The sequence below is a fragment of the Balaenoptera ricei genome, chromosome 11 (assembly GCF_028023285.1).
Source record: "Balaenoptera ricei isolate mBalRic1 chromosome 11, mBalRic1.hap2, whole genome shotgun sequence".
Taxonomy (NCBI): domain Eukaryota; kingdom Metazoa; phylum Chordata; class Mammalia; order Artiodactyla; family Balaenopteridae; genus Balaenoptera; species Balaenoptera ricei.
Window position 1 is genome coordinate 79,730,906 of NC_082649.1, and position 15,400 is coordinate 79,746,305.

General features: G+C 40.6%; 1 protein-coding gene across 8 annotated transcripts in view; it reads right to left on the reverse strand.

Annotated features, from left to right (window-relative positions):
- The window catches only part of CADPS (calcium dependent secretion activator), a 474,621-nt gene that overhangs the window by 130,930 nt on the left and 328,291 nt on the right, over nt 1-15,400 (reverse strand). For all 8 annotated transcript variants that reach the window (XM_059937688.1, XM_059937691.1, XM_059937689.1 and 5 more), the window contains one exon: nt 12,550-12,737. In XM_059937688.1, the coding sequence (XP_059793671.1) occupies nt 12,550-12,737 (188 nt within the window). The remainder of the gene's footprint in view (nt 1-12,549; nt 12,738-15,400) is intronic.

Below are 15,400 nucleotides of genomic sequence, written 5' to 3' on the forward strand. Positions count from 1 at the left end.
CTCAAATGTTAATTTACGAAGTTTATTTAAAAATTATTTAAATATAAAATGCCCACAAATCTGTAGTTAAATCTCAGGATGAATTCACTGGCCCCACGAAATACATGTGACACTTTCTGTAGTAACGTCTCATGTGTCTGTTATAATCTACAACTTTCTTTAGCTGTGGCTTTTGAATTTTGTTTATACAAAATTCAGCTTGCTAATGTACTGAACACACGTTTATACAATTGGCGTGTGTACATGCACACAATCGATTTGGGAAAAGTGGAGCCATTTTAAGCATTTTGTTTCTTAGCAGGGAATTAAGCCAGAGAAAAATGCTATTAAATATAAGGTACAATTCAGAGAGGAGTTTACAGATCACAGGAAAAAGCCTGAAAACCATTTAACATAGGCATCCCAGAGATGTTTGTGGCCATTATTAGGAAATAAACCTCTCTGTGCAGAAAATCATTCCTTCCTTACCCAACAAGCCTTCTAAGGCAATTAGGCAATTAGAAGGCAGCTTTTAGATTTGTGTTTGAGATGATAAAAACTGAACATTTAGTCTGTGCCTGGCTTTCCTGTAATTCTCACTACAAAGGGTATTATAAACATAAAATCTGATTATGTTTTTTCCCCTTTTGTTCTGATGAGTCACATTTATAACTATTAAAAGTATCAGATGGCAGCTTCCGTGTCTCCTTGAACTACTTTGTGAACACTGTTAATCTCCCTATTCAAAAAAGGTAAACAACTAAAAATTATTGTCATTTCTTAAATTTGCTTCTTAATCGCCTACGTCAGTGTGAATAGTTTCATTTTAAATAAATGAAACAAACCAATCTGAGTCTGTGAAACACACAGTACGGAGTTCACCAACAAAAACAGGTGATAAAACACATCACAATTTCGACATCCAATGCACATTTATTTGTAATTGCCGGAATTGCTCTGAAATGATACTGGTAACAGGGGGTGTTATTTTACACACTGAGGGAGAGATGTGCAAGAAAAATATAATTTGTCCAAGATCACAGGTTTTCACTCCATCAGTTAAAAAAGCAAAAATATCCTTTGTGGGGTGTTTGATTTCTCATAGTTATTATTGAAAATTCTTTCAAACATCGATTTCTCTTCCATTGACCCCTATAATCTGTCAATGTTAATTGTACCGGTTTTGGTAGATTTCTATGGCTCTACTAACTGAAAAATCCTGGTTCAATATATAGGGAGCACTGTTTTCACAGAAGCAATGAAATACTTTCCCTAGAGTTGTGGCCACCTGAGCCTGCCTCGGAGTCACCTGGAAAGCTTGTGACAACTCAGACTGCTGGGGCACCTCAGAGTTTCTGATTCAACAGATCTGGGGTGGGACCTGAGAACTGGCATTTCTAACAAGTTCTCTGGTACTGCTCGTTCGGGGAACCTTACTTTGAGAACCTCTGCCTTAGAGCAAATATTTGGTGGGTGGCTGAACGCATGAAAGGGTATTTTTGGAGTTGGGAATCCAGGGTTCCCAATTTCCCTTGGATTGAGTGAATGTGGAACCAGAGATCTTCTCTAAGAAGTATATGGTCCACTTATGAAGCTAGCAACCCCTTCCAAAAATGGCATTTGCACTGTTTTCTAGGTACCATTCCAAGCAGTGCTGGCTGCAAAATAAGCAGAAGAACGGTATTGGTATCTCTCAGAAGCCATGCTTTTGTTTCTCTGTTTTGGAAGCATTTGGGGGTGATTCTATAATTGTCTTAAAACTGGCTCTGCATCTTGTTCTTTTCTCAATACTTCTAACACTTAAGGAATCACAAAGAATGAGAGAAGAGGAGGGCTGAAGCTGGATTTTTAAACTCCTACCTAGCAAATCCCAGGCTGAGATGTGTCTTTACTCAGAACATGTGTCTAGGAGCCTGAATCCTCTGCCCTCTTGTATCCTGACTGATGCATTTTCTGCTGGTGGTTTTGCACTTCTTAGGGTCCATCGCCACTTCCTAAGGGCACTCGAATTTCCTTTGGAGGAATGACCTTGGCTGCATTGTGTGTAAACTGAGGAGACTACTCTCCTGCTGTCAATGCCGAGGGCTTCCTGCAGGCCAGCTCCTGCCGTGGGTGGTCGCTATACATCTTAGCTGGACTCTGAACTGCACTCAGCCAACTGGACACTCGTTCCCGGAACATTTATAGCACATAAATGATGTAAGGATAAAAGAAACTGGTGGGGTTTGCTGTCTCAGCAGCTGTGCCCGGCCCAGCTTGTTCTCCCAGGTCGGTAGTTCTTAATCTCTGACTGTATCTTAGAACCAGTAGAGAGCTTTGAGAGGTCCCACCCTCAAGCTCTGATTCAATGTGTCTGCAGCAGGGCCTACACATGTCAAGTTAAAGCTCCCTAGGTCATTCCAATGTGCAGGTAAGGACTGGACCACTGCTTTGATCCTGTTTCCTACTTTTCTGTTGCTGCCTTGATTCCAGTTTCCCCCTCCCTTTTTTTTTTTTTTTTTTTTTTGAGGCTCCTGGCATCATCCCCATAAACTCCCTTTTGCTTAGATTATCCAGAGTTAGTTTTTGTTACTTATGTGGAACTGATGTAAGTTCATAAAGCACACATCCTCTGGCTCCCAATTTTAGTAGAAGCATTGATACCTCTGAACCTAGCTTTAGCAACACACACACACACACACACACACACACACACACACACACACACACAAGACAAGGAAATGTGGTCCCTGGTCACTGGTTCCACCTAACTGCACACTGGTTAACCACTCACTTTTTGTATATCATGATCCTGCAAACTTGAGACAATATGCAGGTCAAGTGCAGTCATTTTTGGAGCCCTGTCGAAGACTGGAAGCTCTCCCACCTGCAGGCCATCATCGGAGCCCAAAGTGGGTCTCTCGGGCCACGACAGACTATATTGCATCTGACACAGCAGGCATCTCTGGAATCCACCTTTCAAGTTTTCGGCAAACCATTTTCTCACTGTCCTTCACAAAGTTGACATTTTCGGCAGCACGACAGGAAAGATGTCACGTCGGCTGCTCTTCAAGTTCTTGTCAAAGTGGTTAGCACCAGTTCTGTCATCTTCACTCTCCTCACCGCCTCCCATCTTGAGCCATGTCACAAATAATAATACATCCAGAGTTGTGTTTTTCTGGGTTCTTTTGGTTTTTTTTTTTTTTTTGTCAGATTAAAATGACCCTAACCCGGCTGCCCACACTTTAGGACTAGTTATGCAAATTCTTCTCCCTTTCCCCAAATGTTTCTGAGCTAGAGCTTGTTAATCAATGTCTATTGTAGGATTAATCCAATATGATTAAGCACAAGGCTTTTAATGTGAAACACTTTATTTTGATGCTTGAAATTAAGTGTGAACATTTGAGCCAAAGAATTCAAGCTTCCTTGTGTTTTGTGAAAGTGAAATGACCTCTTTGGGGGCGTTAAATTGTTGCTACTCACCCAGGTGAGCACACAGAGTCCTAGCGTTTAATTATCCTGCTACCAGGGTTCTCCCCATTATGTTGAAAGCCTGGCCACAAAACCTCCGTTGGGAAGGTAAGATATCTTTTCAAGAAGGTCAGGTTACTAAATTAATTCAAAGCATACAATGATTGATGTGTTCTGCTATTTCATCTATTTGGTGATCAAGTGTAGAATCCAGTGTAAAAAGAAATGTGTGAATTCAACAAAAGAGGAAAGAGCGTCTGGTCCACCTCTCTGCATACAGCCAGCTTTAAGCTCCAATCACTATCAACAAAGGGTAAAACTCCAGTTGAAGTGGGAATATACTTTCTCTCCAAATGCAAATGTCCACATATGCCGGTGCAGGCACCGTAAACATGATATATTCTCTCTCTCCAAATGGATGCATGCCTGCAGACCGCATTACAGATCCATGAAAATGTCCGTAAACAAGCATGATAACTGAATCCTACGTGCTACAAAAATGTTCCAGCCCAGAAACACGAGAGCTGAAAGGGTCAGAGTGGAACAGAATATTTTAGTAGCCGTTCCTTGTAATGGTCCCTAAATAGAACATTTAGACCAAACACACTTTCTTAACTTCTCTTTTTTTTAAAAAACTGACTTCTTCTAGCAATTCTTAATCCTTAACAACTTTCAGAATGATACTTTTGAATTTGATCCTAGTGTGGAATATTTTCCTTTGTCTCTTTCAAATGGTTAATAACTACACATTCAAGACCGCACCAAAGCACCATCATCTCAAAAGGAGACATCCCCACTCACTCCTCTGGATGGTATGTATAATCTCTAGGTTAATTATAAATTGTAAATAGGACTCTCACGTCCCCCACCCCCGTAGTCACTGCTTCATTATGAAAGCCCAGCCTTACCCTTTCTTCCTCCTCTCCCTCCAGCCCATGCCCTTTTCTAATTATGCCCTGATGCCCTGGGGCTTAGACACGCTGCTAAAACAAATATATCAAGTGTTTGTATCACAAAGAGTAAGATAGGGAGGAACAACAAGCAGTTTCTACATTACAAATGCACATTGAAGCTTCTTGAGGTTGGCTTTAGGCAGTTTGAAAAAGAGGCTAGGAGAGGGCAAAAATACACAAGTCAAGTCTTTTCTGACTTGTTTACTGCTTTCCTAAATATGTAGCTATAACCCAACAATAACAGAAGGTATCTTCATTCTCTTATAAGGGTGGGAGTGATGGAGAAGTCCCTCCCTCTGAACAATCTCACAGAATGTGGATGTTACTGGCACAAGGACATTAGTTAAAGTGGTTCAGGCTCTGCCCAGGTACTGAATGAAGCAAGAAGCCAACAGATGATTAGAGAAATGGTATAAGATGTATGCATCGCAGGAAAGTACATATTTCTTTCCCCAGAGAAGGACCAGTTTCCAAAATTTGTATTACATAGATTTTTCTTTTTGAGGACTAAGCGAAGAGGTGGGTTTCTTTATTTCTAGACAAACATAGACAATTAGGTTTTTAATTCCACCCTGAACACCCTATGACCTTATGTATAGATTTCTGAGTGGTCAGAGCAGTAATACGTGTGGCTTTTGGGTATCACACCTACCCTACCTAAATAGAGTGTGACATCTGAAAATATGTTTTTGCACCAATGAATTTAATAACCACAGCATGAGGACACACTGGTGGAATTTTAGAAGGAAAATGCACATTATTTGGATGGTTTGCCATGGGCCAGAGAGACTGCACCAGTGAGACAGATGATGCAGCACATTTTATAAGATTTTGTGTCTGAGCAGGAAAATACGCTATTGTCATGGGACAAATTTCCTTTAGGAAGAGAGTCACATGGGTTAAAAGTTAGAATATAAGCTCTAGAGAAAATTTTTTCTTGGGATGCAGATTTTTACTTGAAATGTGTTTGGACTTTTTTTCCTTCTCCTTCTTAGAAGTCCTTCTGATTAGGTGAAGCTGGTTCTTTAGGATTTAGAGAGCATGACGCAGACATCTGTAAGGCCAGCACTACCTGCTCAGAGCCAGAAGAGGAGGCCAACCAGCCACGTGCTCCTGTCCACAAGTGCAATAATGCCTGTGTCAGTGTGTAACATGAGACCAAGAATGTGAATGTCACTGTCATCCCCCACCCATGCCTGCCTGCTACCAGACTGCTGTCTTCACAGGATGGTAAAAGAGAACTACCCTGCTATAGTCTTTTCTCTCTCTTTTGGGGAGGGAGAGTTAAAAAGCACCAGACATAATGTCATGATGGGTGTATGTGTGTGTAACATGGAGAGAGAGAAAGGGAGGAAGGGAAGGAGGGAAGCAGAAATTGGAGAAGAAGGAAAAATATACATATGCAAAATGACTCATTTACTTCCAGCTAGGCATTCCCCAAAAAGAAATAAAGGAAACCATTATGTGACATGGATTGGGAGTGAGGGACCCACACTGGAGGCAAGGACATGGTCAATAAAGCTGTGGTCCAGGGCAGAGAAGACAGAGACCTGAACTCCGGCAGTGGCATCGAAGAGGAGAAGTGGATGGACTTGAGAGAGATATTTAAGGGCATTGACAGGGCACGGTAACTGAATCCTTGTGACATGCTAAGGGAGGAAACATCAAGGATGGCTCCCAAGGTTTTGTCTTGGGCAACTGGGTGGATGGAACCACTTACTGACTTAGGGAAGCTGATGGAGTAACAGAGGAGGAAAGTGAGCTCCATCTGAGTGTTCAGTTACTCAGATCTAAGCCACAGGGATCGCATGGTCTCTGCACACAAGTGGCACCTTGGCTCCAAATACATCTCCCAAAAGAATCCTTGGACACATTTTCAGAGATTTTTAGTACTCATGCCCTCTTACATCTGCTTACAGCCTCATTAATCTACGCAGCTTACTTTGGATTGGGGCGGTTGGCATTATGGATTTGTTAATTGCTGATACAATGTACTTTCTCTGCAGGCCATATGTGAAGAACAGCACTGGCATTCAAGAAATGTTAAATAATAATGTAAATGAGAAAAATTTCCAATCCCAATAATAAAGGGATCCAAGGAACATTGACGCAACTTGCAATCATCGGAGCTGTTTGATTGCCTTGTCACTGTGGGACAGTGACCAAAGTGATGTTAATCTAAATGTCATCTAGAAAGAATACTAAAAATATTATGGTGAAAATTAAGTACTGCAACCTTAGGAGCTGATTTAAAAATTAGAAGATATAGCGATTTACATCTGTGGATCTGATGATCGCCAAGTGCAACCAGCTGAACATACCCACATTTTCCTTTGCTTTCCCTCTCTCTTTGAGAAAATGGGTTCAGTTTTAAAGAGCTAGTCCAAACTAATGTTCCCCCAATCAGCGGTTCTTACATATTGTAAGCGGTTGCTACATATAAGATTTTAAAACCACGATGCTTAGGCCATATCCCAGACTAACTAAATCAGAACCTCTGCAGGCGGGGCTAAGGCGTCAACATTTCTTAGACTCTTTAAGTGATTCCAATGTGCAGCCAAGTTAGACTACCAAGGCCTTGCATAAGTAGGATCTGCAGACCAAATGCCTTAGAAATACGTGGGGAGGAACTGATGAAAAGGGCAGATGCTTGGCTCCACCTACGACTTGCTGAATGAAATTATTTGAGGATGGGTCCTCACACTCTCCATTTTAACAAACTCCCCCTGTGATCTATATGCACACTACAGTGTGACAACCCCTACACAAGCTGAAAACCAGTGTCATGCCTTTAGACACAGAATACGTCTGTGTAAAAGAAACCGAAATCCAAGTAAAAAGGAGAAATGTCATCCCATCACCTGGAAGTTTGATGTTTTGGGTTTTGTCTGCAGGGGGCTGCCATGTGCATTGTAGGGTATTTAGAAACATAACAGGCCTCTACCCATAGATGACAACAGCACCGCCCTTCCCCAGTATGACAATCAAAAATGTCTCCAGACATTGCCAAGTGTCCCCGGGGGAAGAGATCACCCCTAGTCAAGAACCACTATGCTAAAAGATTCCAAACATGTGATGGTTCCTTATCTTCCACTGCTTGGAATTATGAACAGCAAACACCTTCCTGATTGACCAGATATGTCGACTTTGGATTAGATATTTTGGATTCAAGTAGGTCTAGTGTTTCACAGAGATAGGGCACAGGTTTTCAAAGAAGGTGGGATAAAGTCAGTCACCAGCACCTGAGCAAGCACTAATGATGTCCAGTTGCAGTAGGGCTGGGCTCTGCCTTCACCTAGGGGGCTGCTGAGTTATTAATATGTAAAAAATTGAAAATTAGGTAAAAAGCTACTTTTTACCTAATCTAAAGTTCATTGTGAGATGACAATAGGAATGAACTCTATTGTTCAGTTAAATTCAGTTAAAGGGCAATTTGTTTCCATGAGTGATGAGTTCCTTCTTATTGTGGGTCAAAGAATAGATAACCTCTCCACATACAAACAGTGTTCATCCTGGTGAAAGAGGTAGGAAAATGGTGGGGTTTTTTTTCCAGTACCAAAAGGCTGTTAATTGGTGTTCAAAGGAGACTCTCCTTTTAGGTGGTCTAAAACTCCAGATACACTTTGACTTTTTCCACAAGGTCAAAATTACCAGGTGGGCCAAACTGATTTTGGACATCTTTAGGACAAAAATGGAAAAGTCTTTAATTAATTCAGATGGCTGCTAGAGTATCTCACCTGGAAATGCTGAAATCATATGAAATGGCTGAATTTGCATCTCACACTATACACAAATGCTAATGCTGGGCAGGTAGTAAGGCAGAGAGGTTACAAATGCAAGCTCCAAAGTCAGAATATCCATGTTTGAATTAGGCCCACACATGTATTTGCTATGAAGCAAGTGACTGAATATATCTGAGCCTCAAACTCTTCATCTGTTAGGTGAGGATAATAATAATACAGATCTCACCGTGATGCAATAAGTATAAAATGAGATAATATATGTAAATAGCACTTCACACAGTGCTTGGCATATAGCAAACACTTATTAAATGGTGGCAATTATCCTTATTTTATTTAAATGTTACTTACAAAATCTAACAATGGACAATTTTACTTGTTATTATAACCCACAGAAGATCATTTTACAGGTTGATGGGATATTACAGATGCTCTATGTGCTCATTTTGCAGATGAGAAAACTGAGGTATAGAAATGAGATATGATAATCCCAGATTTATGCAGAACAGGCTCTAATACTCAGATCTTTAGAATCTATGTGCAGTGCCGATGTAGTACAAAGAGGAAGAGCTTTGGACTCAGAATATCTGGGTTTGCCACCTCAATTTACAGAATTCAGTTTCATCATCTGCAAAATGGGTGTCAAAGTAGCTAACCTGAAAATGTTATAGCAAGTGAGACAGAATGTATGAAAGCACTCTGTAAACTGCAGAATTCCACACAACTGATATTTAATATTACAATTTCTTCTTCCTTTAAAAATGCAATGCAAACATAGACCCTTATATGTATAAGCCTCAACGTGCCACTCACAATCCTTTTCGGTAGTTTTTCACAGCACAGGGAATAGGTCAGGCTCCGACAAGTGCGGCCATTTACTCTCTGCTCTGCTTCAGTGCTGATCACGCCAAACGCAGCACCTTGGACAGCAGCCAGAGAGGCTTCCTTCAGGCACCTACAACGCTCTACAACGCTCTATGCACTTTCTTACTGGCTGCAAGCTACTTCTACCTTGTGGTCTGACCCTCACAGGGAAACACAAAACTGCGCTCCACCTTCATCCTTGTATACTGCAAGTTCAGAAGATGGGTGTCCACATGGAATCGGGGCATTCTTTGACCTTCACTACTGGACCTGCATACACTGATTGACAGCCTGCTACATCCTCTAGGAAGTGAAAATTGGCATTTTCATTTGGTCTGCCTACAAGTGAACTGTATATATTTTAGGACTTAGAAATATTCAAGTGAATAAATTCATGCTGAAACATACAGCATACCTCCTTGTGAACTCTGTGTAGTTTGGCAATGCCAGGGTCAGAATACCCATTTCAAGACCTCAACAACAAAACTTTAAAATGTCAATGTTAATTTGGGGCGAGATAGGGAAGGTGAAGAAGGACATAAGGATAACACTGGAGATAACTGTACATCTATTTTAAAAGGGAATAAAAGCCACGAATTTGCCATTTTACCAGTTCACAAAGAGAGCATCCCTAAAGGACACAGGAAACAAGAGAGGATCAATATAAATTTTAGAACTTAAAAGTGCTTTCAAAGTGACCTCATCATATAAATGATTCTACTAAGAGTCATTAATTTAGTGATAGACATTACTTTGTGTCTTTATTATAAACCATTATTTGAAGATGGATTTCTTTCATGAGATAAACGTAGAACTGAGAGGGTTTGCTAAAAATGATGGACCTACTATAAATGTATAAATCCATCTTATGCCAACCCATTTTATTTGCTCCTTAACCATAATTTCAAAATTATAAAACATGGGTTGCTTATTATGAATGACTTGGTAAGGTACCAGGCCCCTAACTAGATGCCACTAAAAAAAGCAATCTGACTCATGATTCTGTTTACATACTGCTCAATTAGTTGTTTTGTTTTCAATGCAAACATGTTTTAAGTGTCCCTAAATACCTGACTCGAATTCAGTCCTAATACACGGTATTTTTGTCCATTGCTAGGATTTTTAAAAAAAGTGCACCTTTGAACAGAGACTTCAGGAATACACAAAGCTTGGGGTTTGCTAAGGTGGAGGTTGCGGCACAGATGGGGGGTTAGAGAAGGTCACAGACATCGCAAAACACAAGCCAATACACACATAACTTCTTACCTTTTGGGCTCTGGATTTGCCTGGGTTTTGGGATTTTTTCTTTTTTTGGATTCCTTTTTGGTATCTTTTTTAGCCTCTGGTTCAGATGGGGAGGGAGTTTTGCTCCCTTCAGGGTCTGTATTTGGTGTCAGCCCACTAAGGTACGCATGCATTTGTTGACTTTGGAGAAGGGGTGGTCGCATGGAGCATGCAGAGAGTGTGGCCAGCCATGGGAGAATCAAGACCACACATACATGCACAAACAAAAGAAAGAAAAAGAAGGATGCATCAAAGAGCAAGAGCAAATGCATTCAAACTAAAATAATAAGCAAAAAAAAAAAAAAAAAAAAAAGATGCAAACTTGCATAAGGAAAATCAGAACTGAAAATAAGAAATCCAAAACTGTTTCCATGACAAGATGTATAAACCTAACTGTGAATCAAGTGGCAGTCTTACAATATGAAATCCAGACAATGTGTATCATAATTCATGATGATGTTTACCAGGGAGTTTACAAAAACACTTCATTATTTTATAACACTTCCTTATTCAGTAACATATGTAGAATACAGTGTGACAACCCAGAGAATATAATGCAACTTCTCTCTCTCTCTTTAAAGAATTCAGTCCAAGAGGCTGTAACAGATAGTCATCAAAGTGTATATTTATAAAAAGCTGAATTATGCAGAGATAGTCCCCAGGTATCAGAGTTTTCATGAATATCTTTTATGCAAATGAAAGGTCATGTGCTGGGCTAGCAAACCTTATAACAATGGGAGGTGATGAAAATCTTGTTGCCTGTTAAATATTCAAACCTACAACGCTATTGTTATCCAGCTCTAAATGCTGAAGTTGCATCTCATAAAATCTACCAGTGCTAGAGACAGGAAAAGCACAGAACTAACCCCACAGACACTTCAGAGTTGTATAGCTTGCAAAGATGAAGATGACTGATACAGTTCTGATTTAAAAGAAAATGGAGTCAATTCTGGATGCTCCCACATACAAATTTCCGCAGAGCAGCAATTTGTTCATCACAGGCTGGGTTTCTGAAGATACCTAGTTTTCCTTGGGTGTGCCTTCCCTGGCTATTGGTTGAGGTGTCCAGGGTAATGTAGGCTTGTCTTTATAGTAAAAGCTACATACACTGGGACAGTAAACTGGCTGTGGCAGTGTGGAAACTTATTCCACGTCTTCAGAGCCAAATGGTAATGTTCTTAAATTATTTGCTGCCTTGCATTATTCAGAACACGGAACTTTTCCTCCAGGAGCTGGGCAACGTCTAAAGAAAGAAAGAACTTAGTATGGAGTTAGAACTGATGTTCTGGTCTTGTCTATAAAACCTATACACTCAGGGGGTTGATTACACTGTGACCTCTGAAGTTCTTCCCAGCTCTGTGGTTAAACTCTAGTTGATTACACTGTGATCTCTGAAGTTCTTCCCAGCTCTGTGGTTAAACTCTAAGTGTCATGATTATCTGTGCCTTCCAGCTTCACCTAGCTTGTTTCAGCTCTTGCTTTTCCTCTGCAGAGCATTTGCTCATGTTGCTCCTTTTGCCCGGAACCACTCAACTCCTACTTCAGCACTCAGCCCAAGCAGCGATTCCTCGGGGAGCTTCTTCCTGCCATCCTGCCAACCCATCTGAGCTGTGTTCCTTTATTAACTGCTACCATGGAGTTTTATTCCTTTTTCTCAGAGAACCAATCTCTATATAACTCTGCCCTCGTTTGGTGTCTGGTTTTTGCTCACCACGCACGCTGAAGGTATAGCAGAGTACCTGACCCTCAACAAGTAATCATTAAATATTTATGGAATGAATGACAGCAACAACAAAGGCAAATACTTATTTAGCCCTTGCCATGTCCCAGGCATTGTGCTGAACCCTTTGTATCCACTTGCATCCTCTTGACAACCCCATGAGGACACGATCATCCCTGTTTTACAGATGAGAAAACAGCGGCAGAGAGGGTTTAATTACCATCCAGGGTCATGGAGAGCAAATGGAGGAGCCATGATTTGAGCCTAGATTGTTCTAATTTCAGAGACCACTCTAGAGGTCCTGTTTGCCATTTCTGTTAAGTCTCTTGAAAGGAGAAGAAATTCAGACCTGTGTGTTTTTTGTGTTTGTGTGGCTGGTGTGTGCGTGTGTGTGTGTGTGTGTGTGTGTGTGTGGTGTGCGCATGCCCACGGGTCTGTACTCCCGAGGGAATGGGGATGGATAGAGTTAGAGATGACCCTAAAAGCAGGACCAGTCCAAAACCATTGCCAGTGCCTTAAAAAAATTTTTTGAAAGGAATACCTCTGGACATGTGCTTACCTGTTCCCGTGGACGTGGGACGCACAGAACGCAAAGCTATAGTGAAGGAGGGTGGGGTCAATCATGGCGCCGTTTTCTGCCCGTTCAAGCAAATCTCTGAGGTAACAGAGATGTCGGTGACACCCTCGGACTCCATTGCGGGCGCAATACTCGTCTAGTACAAACACCTGGCCAGGACTGAACCAGCCCTGTTTGGAGAATAAAGGAGAGACTTTCTTTTAAATATAGGTTGGGTTTTTCTGGGGGAGAGCTGCTAGAGTTGGGGATGGCTGGAGAAGGGGGTTAAAAATAGCCACAGAGCTAACACTTCCTGATTGCTTATTAAGCGCCAGCCGCTGTGCCCAACGCTGTGTGTGCCATCTGGTTTAGTCCTCATAACAGCCCTATCAGGTAGGTGCTGCTATCCCTGTGTGATGGTCGGGAAATCTGGGCTCAGGGAGGACATGGAGTTTCCCTAGCACCCTGCAGCTAGTAAGTGATGGCATCTGGATTAACAGAGGGAGTTGATTCCAGAAAGAGAGGCTCACCCACTGCTTTAACACTGAAGCGTACACCTTAAAAGAGTGTTGGAGTGCGGGTAGGGCAAAGTCTTGGTTACTGATAAGAGGAAATAGTAACATTAATGCCTTAAATTGGTACAGTGCTTTACCCATGACAAAGAACTTTCAGTTGAGCCCCGTAACAACCTTGAGAAGCAGACAGAGCAGGTTTATCTTCATTTCATAGATGAGGAAATGGAAATAAGAGCTCACAAATAACACAAAACAGGCAGGACTCAAACCCAGCTCTGTCTTTTTTCTTTTTAATATTACAGAATATATCTATTAACATGGAGATATGGTCACAATGCAATAAATTATTGTAAAATAGTATGTAGAGTATGATACTATCGGATTCTTATTTCACTTTTTTTTTTAACATCTTTATTGGAGTATAATTGCCTTACAATGTTGTGTTAGTTTCTGCTGTATAACAAAGTGAATCAGCTATACGTATACATATATCTCCATATCCCCTCCCTCTTGCAAACCCAGCTCTGTCTTACTCCAAGTCTTCTGGGTGTGTGTGTGTGTGTTTTTTTTTTTTTAATACTCTGGAGCATTAATAAATACTAGGATTGGTCTACATACATGCCAGGACTTCATAAATCCTTTCACTTTGGAAGAAAAAAGTTTTTTAGATTTTAAAATGAAGATAATAACAGAACTTTCCAAAGAGAACAACATGAGTAAGTTTTCAAGTTGTGAATCATATAGGGTTCAATTAAACTGAGAGGAGCTTCCTGTGCCCTGGCTGAGCGTTTTGCTTTATTTTTTGCCTGGCAGTTATTTGTTTTCTTATCATGTATTTGCTTGCTGCAGGACCACACAAAACTCTGCTCTAAAAGAGAACCCGGATGGAATCTCCGATTCAGAGCAGACTGGGAGGCATGATGGGGTAGAAACTGCTGCCTCTATCATGCACTTAAGAGCTGATCAGACAGGCCAAGCGACTTGCCACTCAAAGCCACCCTTGGGACAAGCCTGAAATCCAATCACTTCTTTCAGCTTGGGTACCTTTCTGAAGCAAGAAAGAAACCAACTGAGGTGGTACATTGTTAAGCCAAGAATTTAGGATTGTCTTAAGTATAAATTTAGTTTTACTTTGAGGGTCTTCTCTGAGTCATCTTTTGAATATGGCTCCGTCTTGGGAGAGAGAAGGCAAAAGGAGAAAGTGACCAGGTGGCAGGTAAAGGCCAAGGAATTGCAGCGAGGGAGGCCCCTGCAACACTCTGCTCTTGTATTAGGGATCCGGGGAAACTTCGATAGACAACATGCAGCTCAGCAATGCATCCAACGAAAGACGGCATCTTTCCTATTTCAAATGATAAGTTACTGCAGAGGGCGGGAGAGTAGTCGAGGCAGTGGGCTGCCCCTGTAGGCAACTTCTTTGCCACTCCATCTGCTGCCCCAAATGCTAAATCTTAGAAACAACACTGCTGTGAAAGATTAAAATATATTTTCTACGACTCAGATGACACCAAGTCTTTTGTAGATGCCAAAATAGCTGCTTTGAAAAGAGTTGAAGAAATATCAATTAGGAACTCAGTCGAAGACACAGAAAAATTTATGTATTCCTGCTGGTCGGTCTCCAAAACTAACTGAAAAAAAAAGATTGTAATAATGAGGAAATGGAATATATAGAGGCAGGAGATAAGGTCTTTTTAATGGCTGTTATTTTCTGAAATTTGGGGATGATGATTAATAGATACAGGTACACAAACGGGGAAGGAAACTGTTTTATGACATTCATAATTAATTTTGGATTTTTAGGTCTATAAATGATTCACAGGGAGCAAGCTTCAAAATTTCATTTCTGGTTTAATTTTTTTTAGAGGGCACTCACTCCTTAGTGATGAATTTCTTAGTGAAAAAGAAAATCGTTTTAAGAAATTATGATTTGAAAAGAGTCTTGAAAATAAGACGCCTCAAAAAAATTCCTCAAGAGACTAGGAATTTTACATAAAAAGAAATTATTTAAGTTCAGAGGCATATTCTTACAAGTTTCACGAATGCAATTTATAATTACATGAATAATTACATAATCGTAGGAAATAAATTTGAGAAAAACTGCCTTGCAATGCAAGGTAAGCTTTTTTTTTTTTTTTTTTTTTTAAGTCAAAATGATGTATTCCTTTCCAATTTGGCAAAGTTCAGACTTCTGATGAAGTGATTCTAAACCTGAGATAATCAATGAATCTTTTGTGAGACGAAGATTAATAAATTATTCCACATAATCCCGCTTCTGTTTTTTAGACTATTTTATCTACCATTTTTAATATTTTGGCTTCTGGCACAGAACAAGAAAAGGA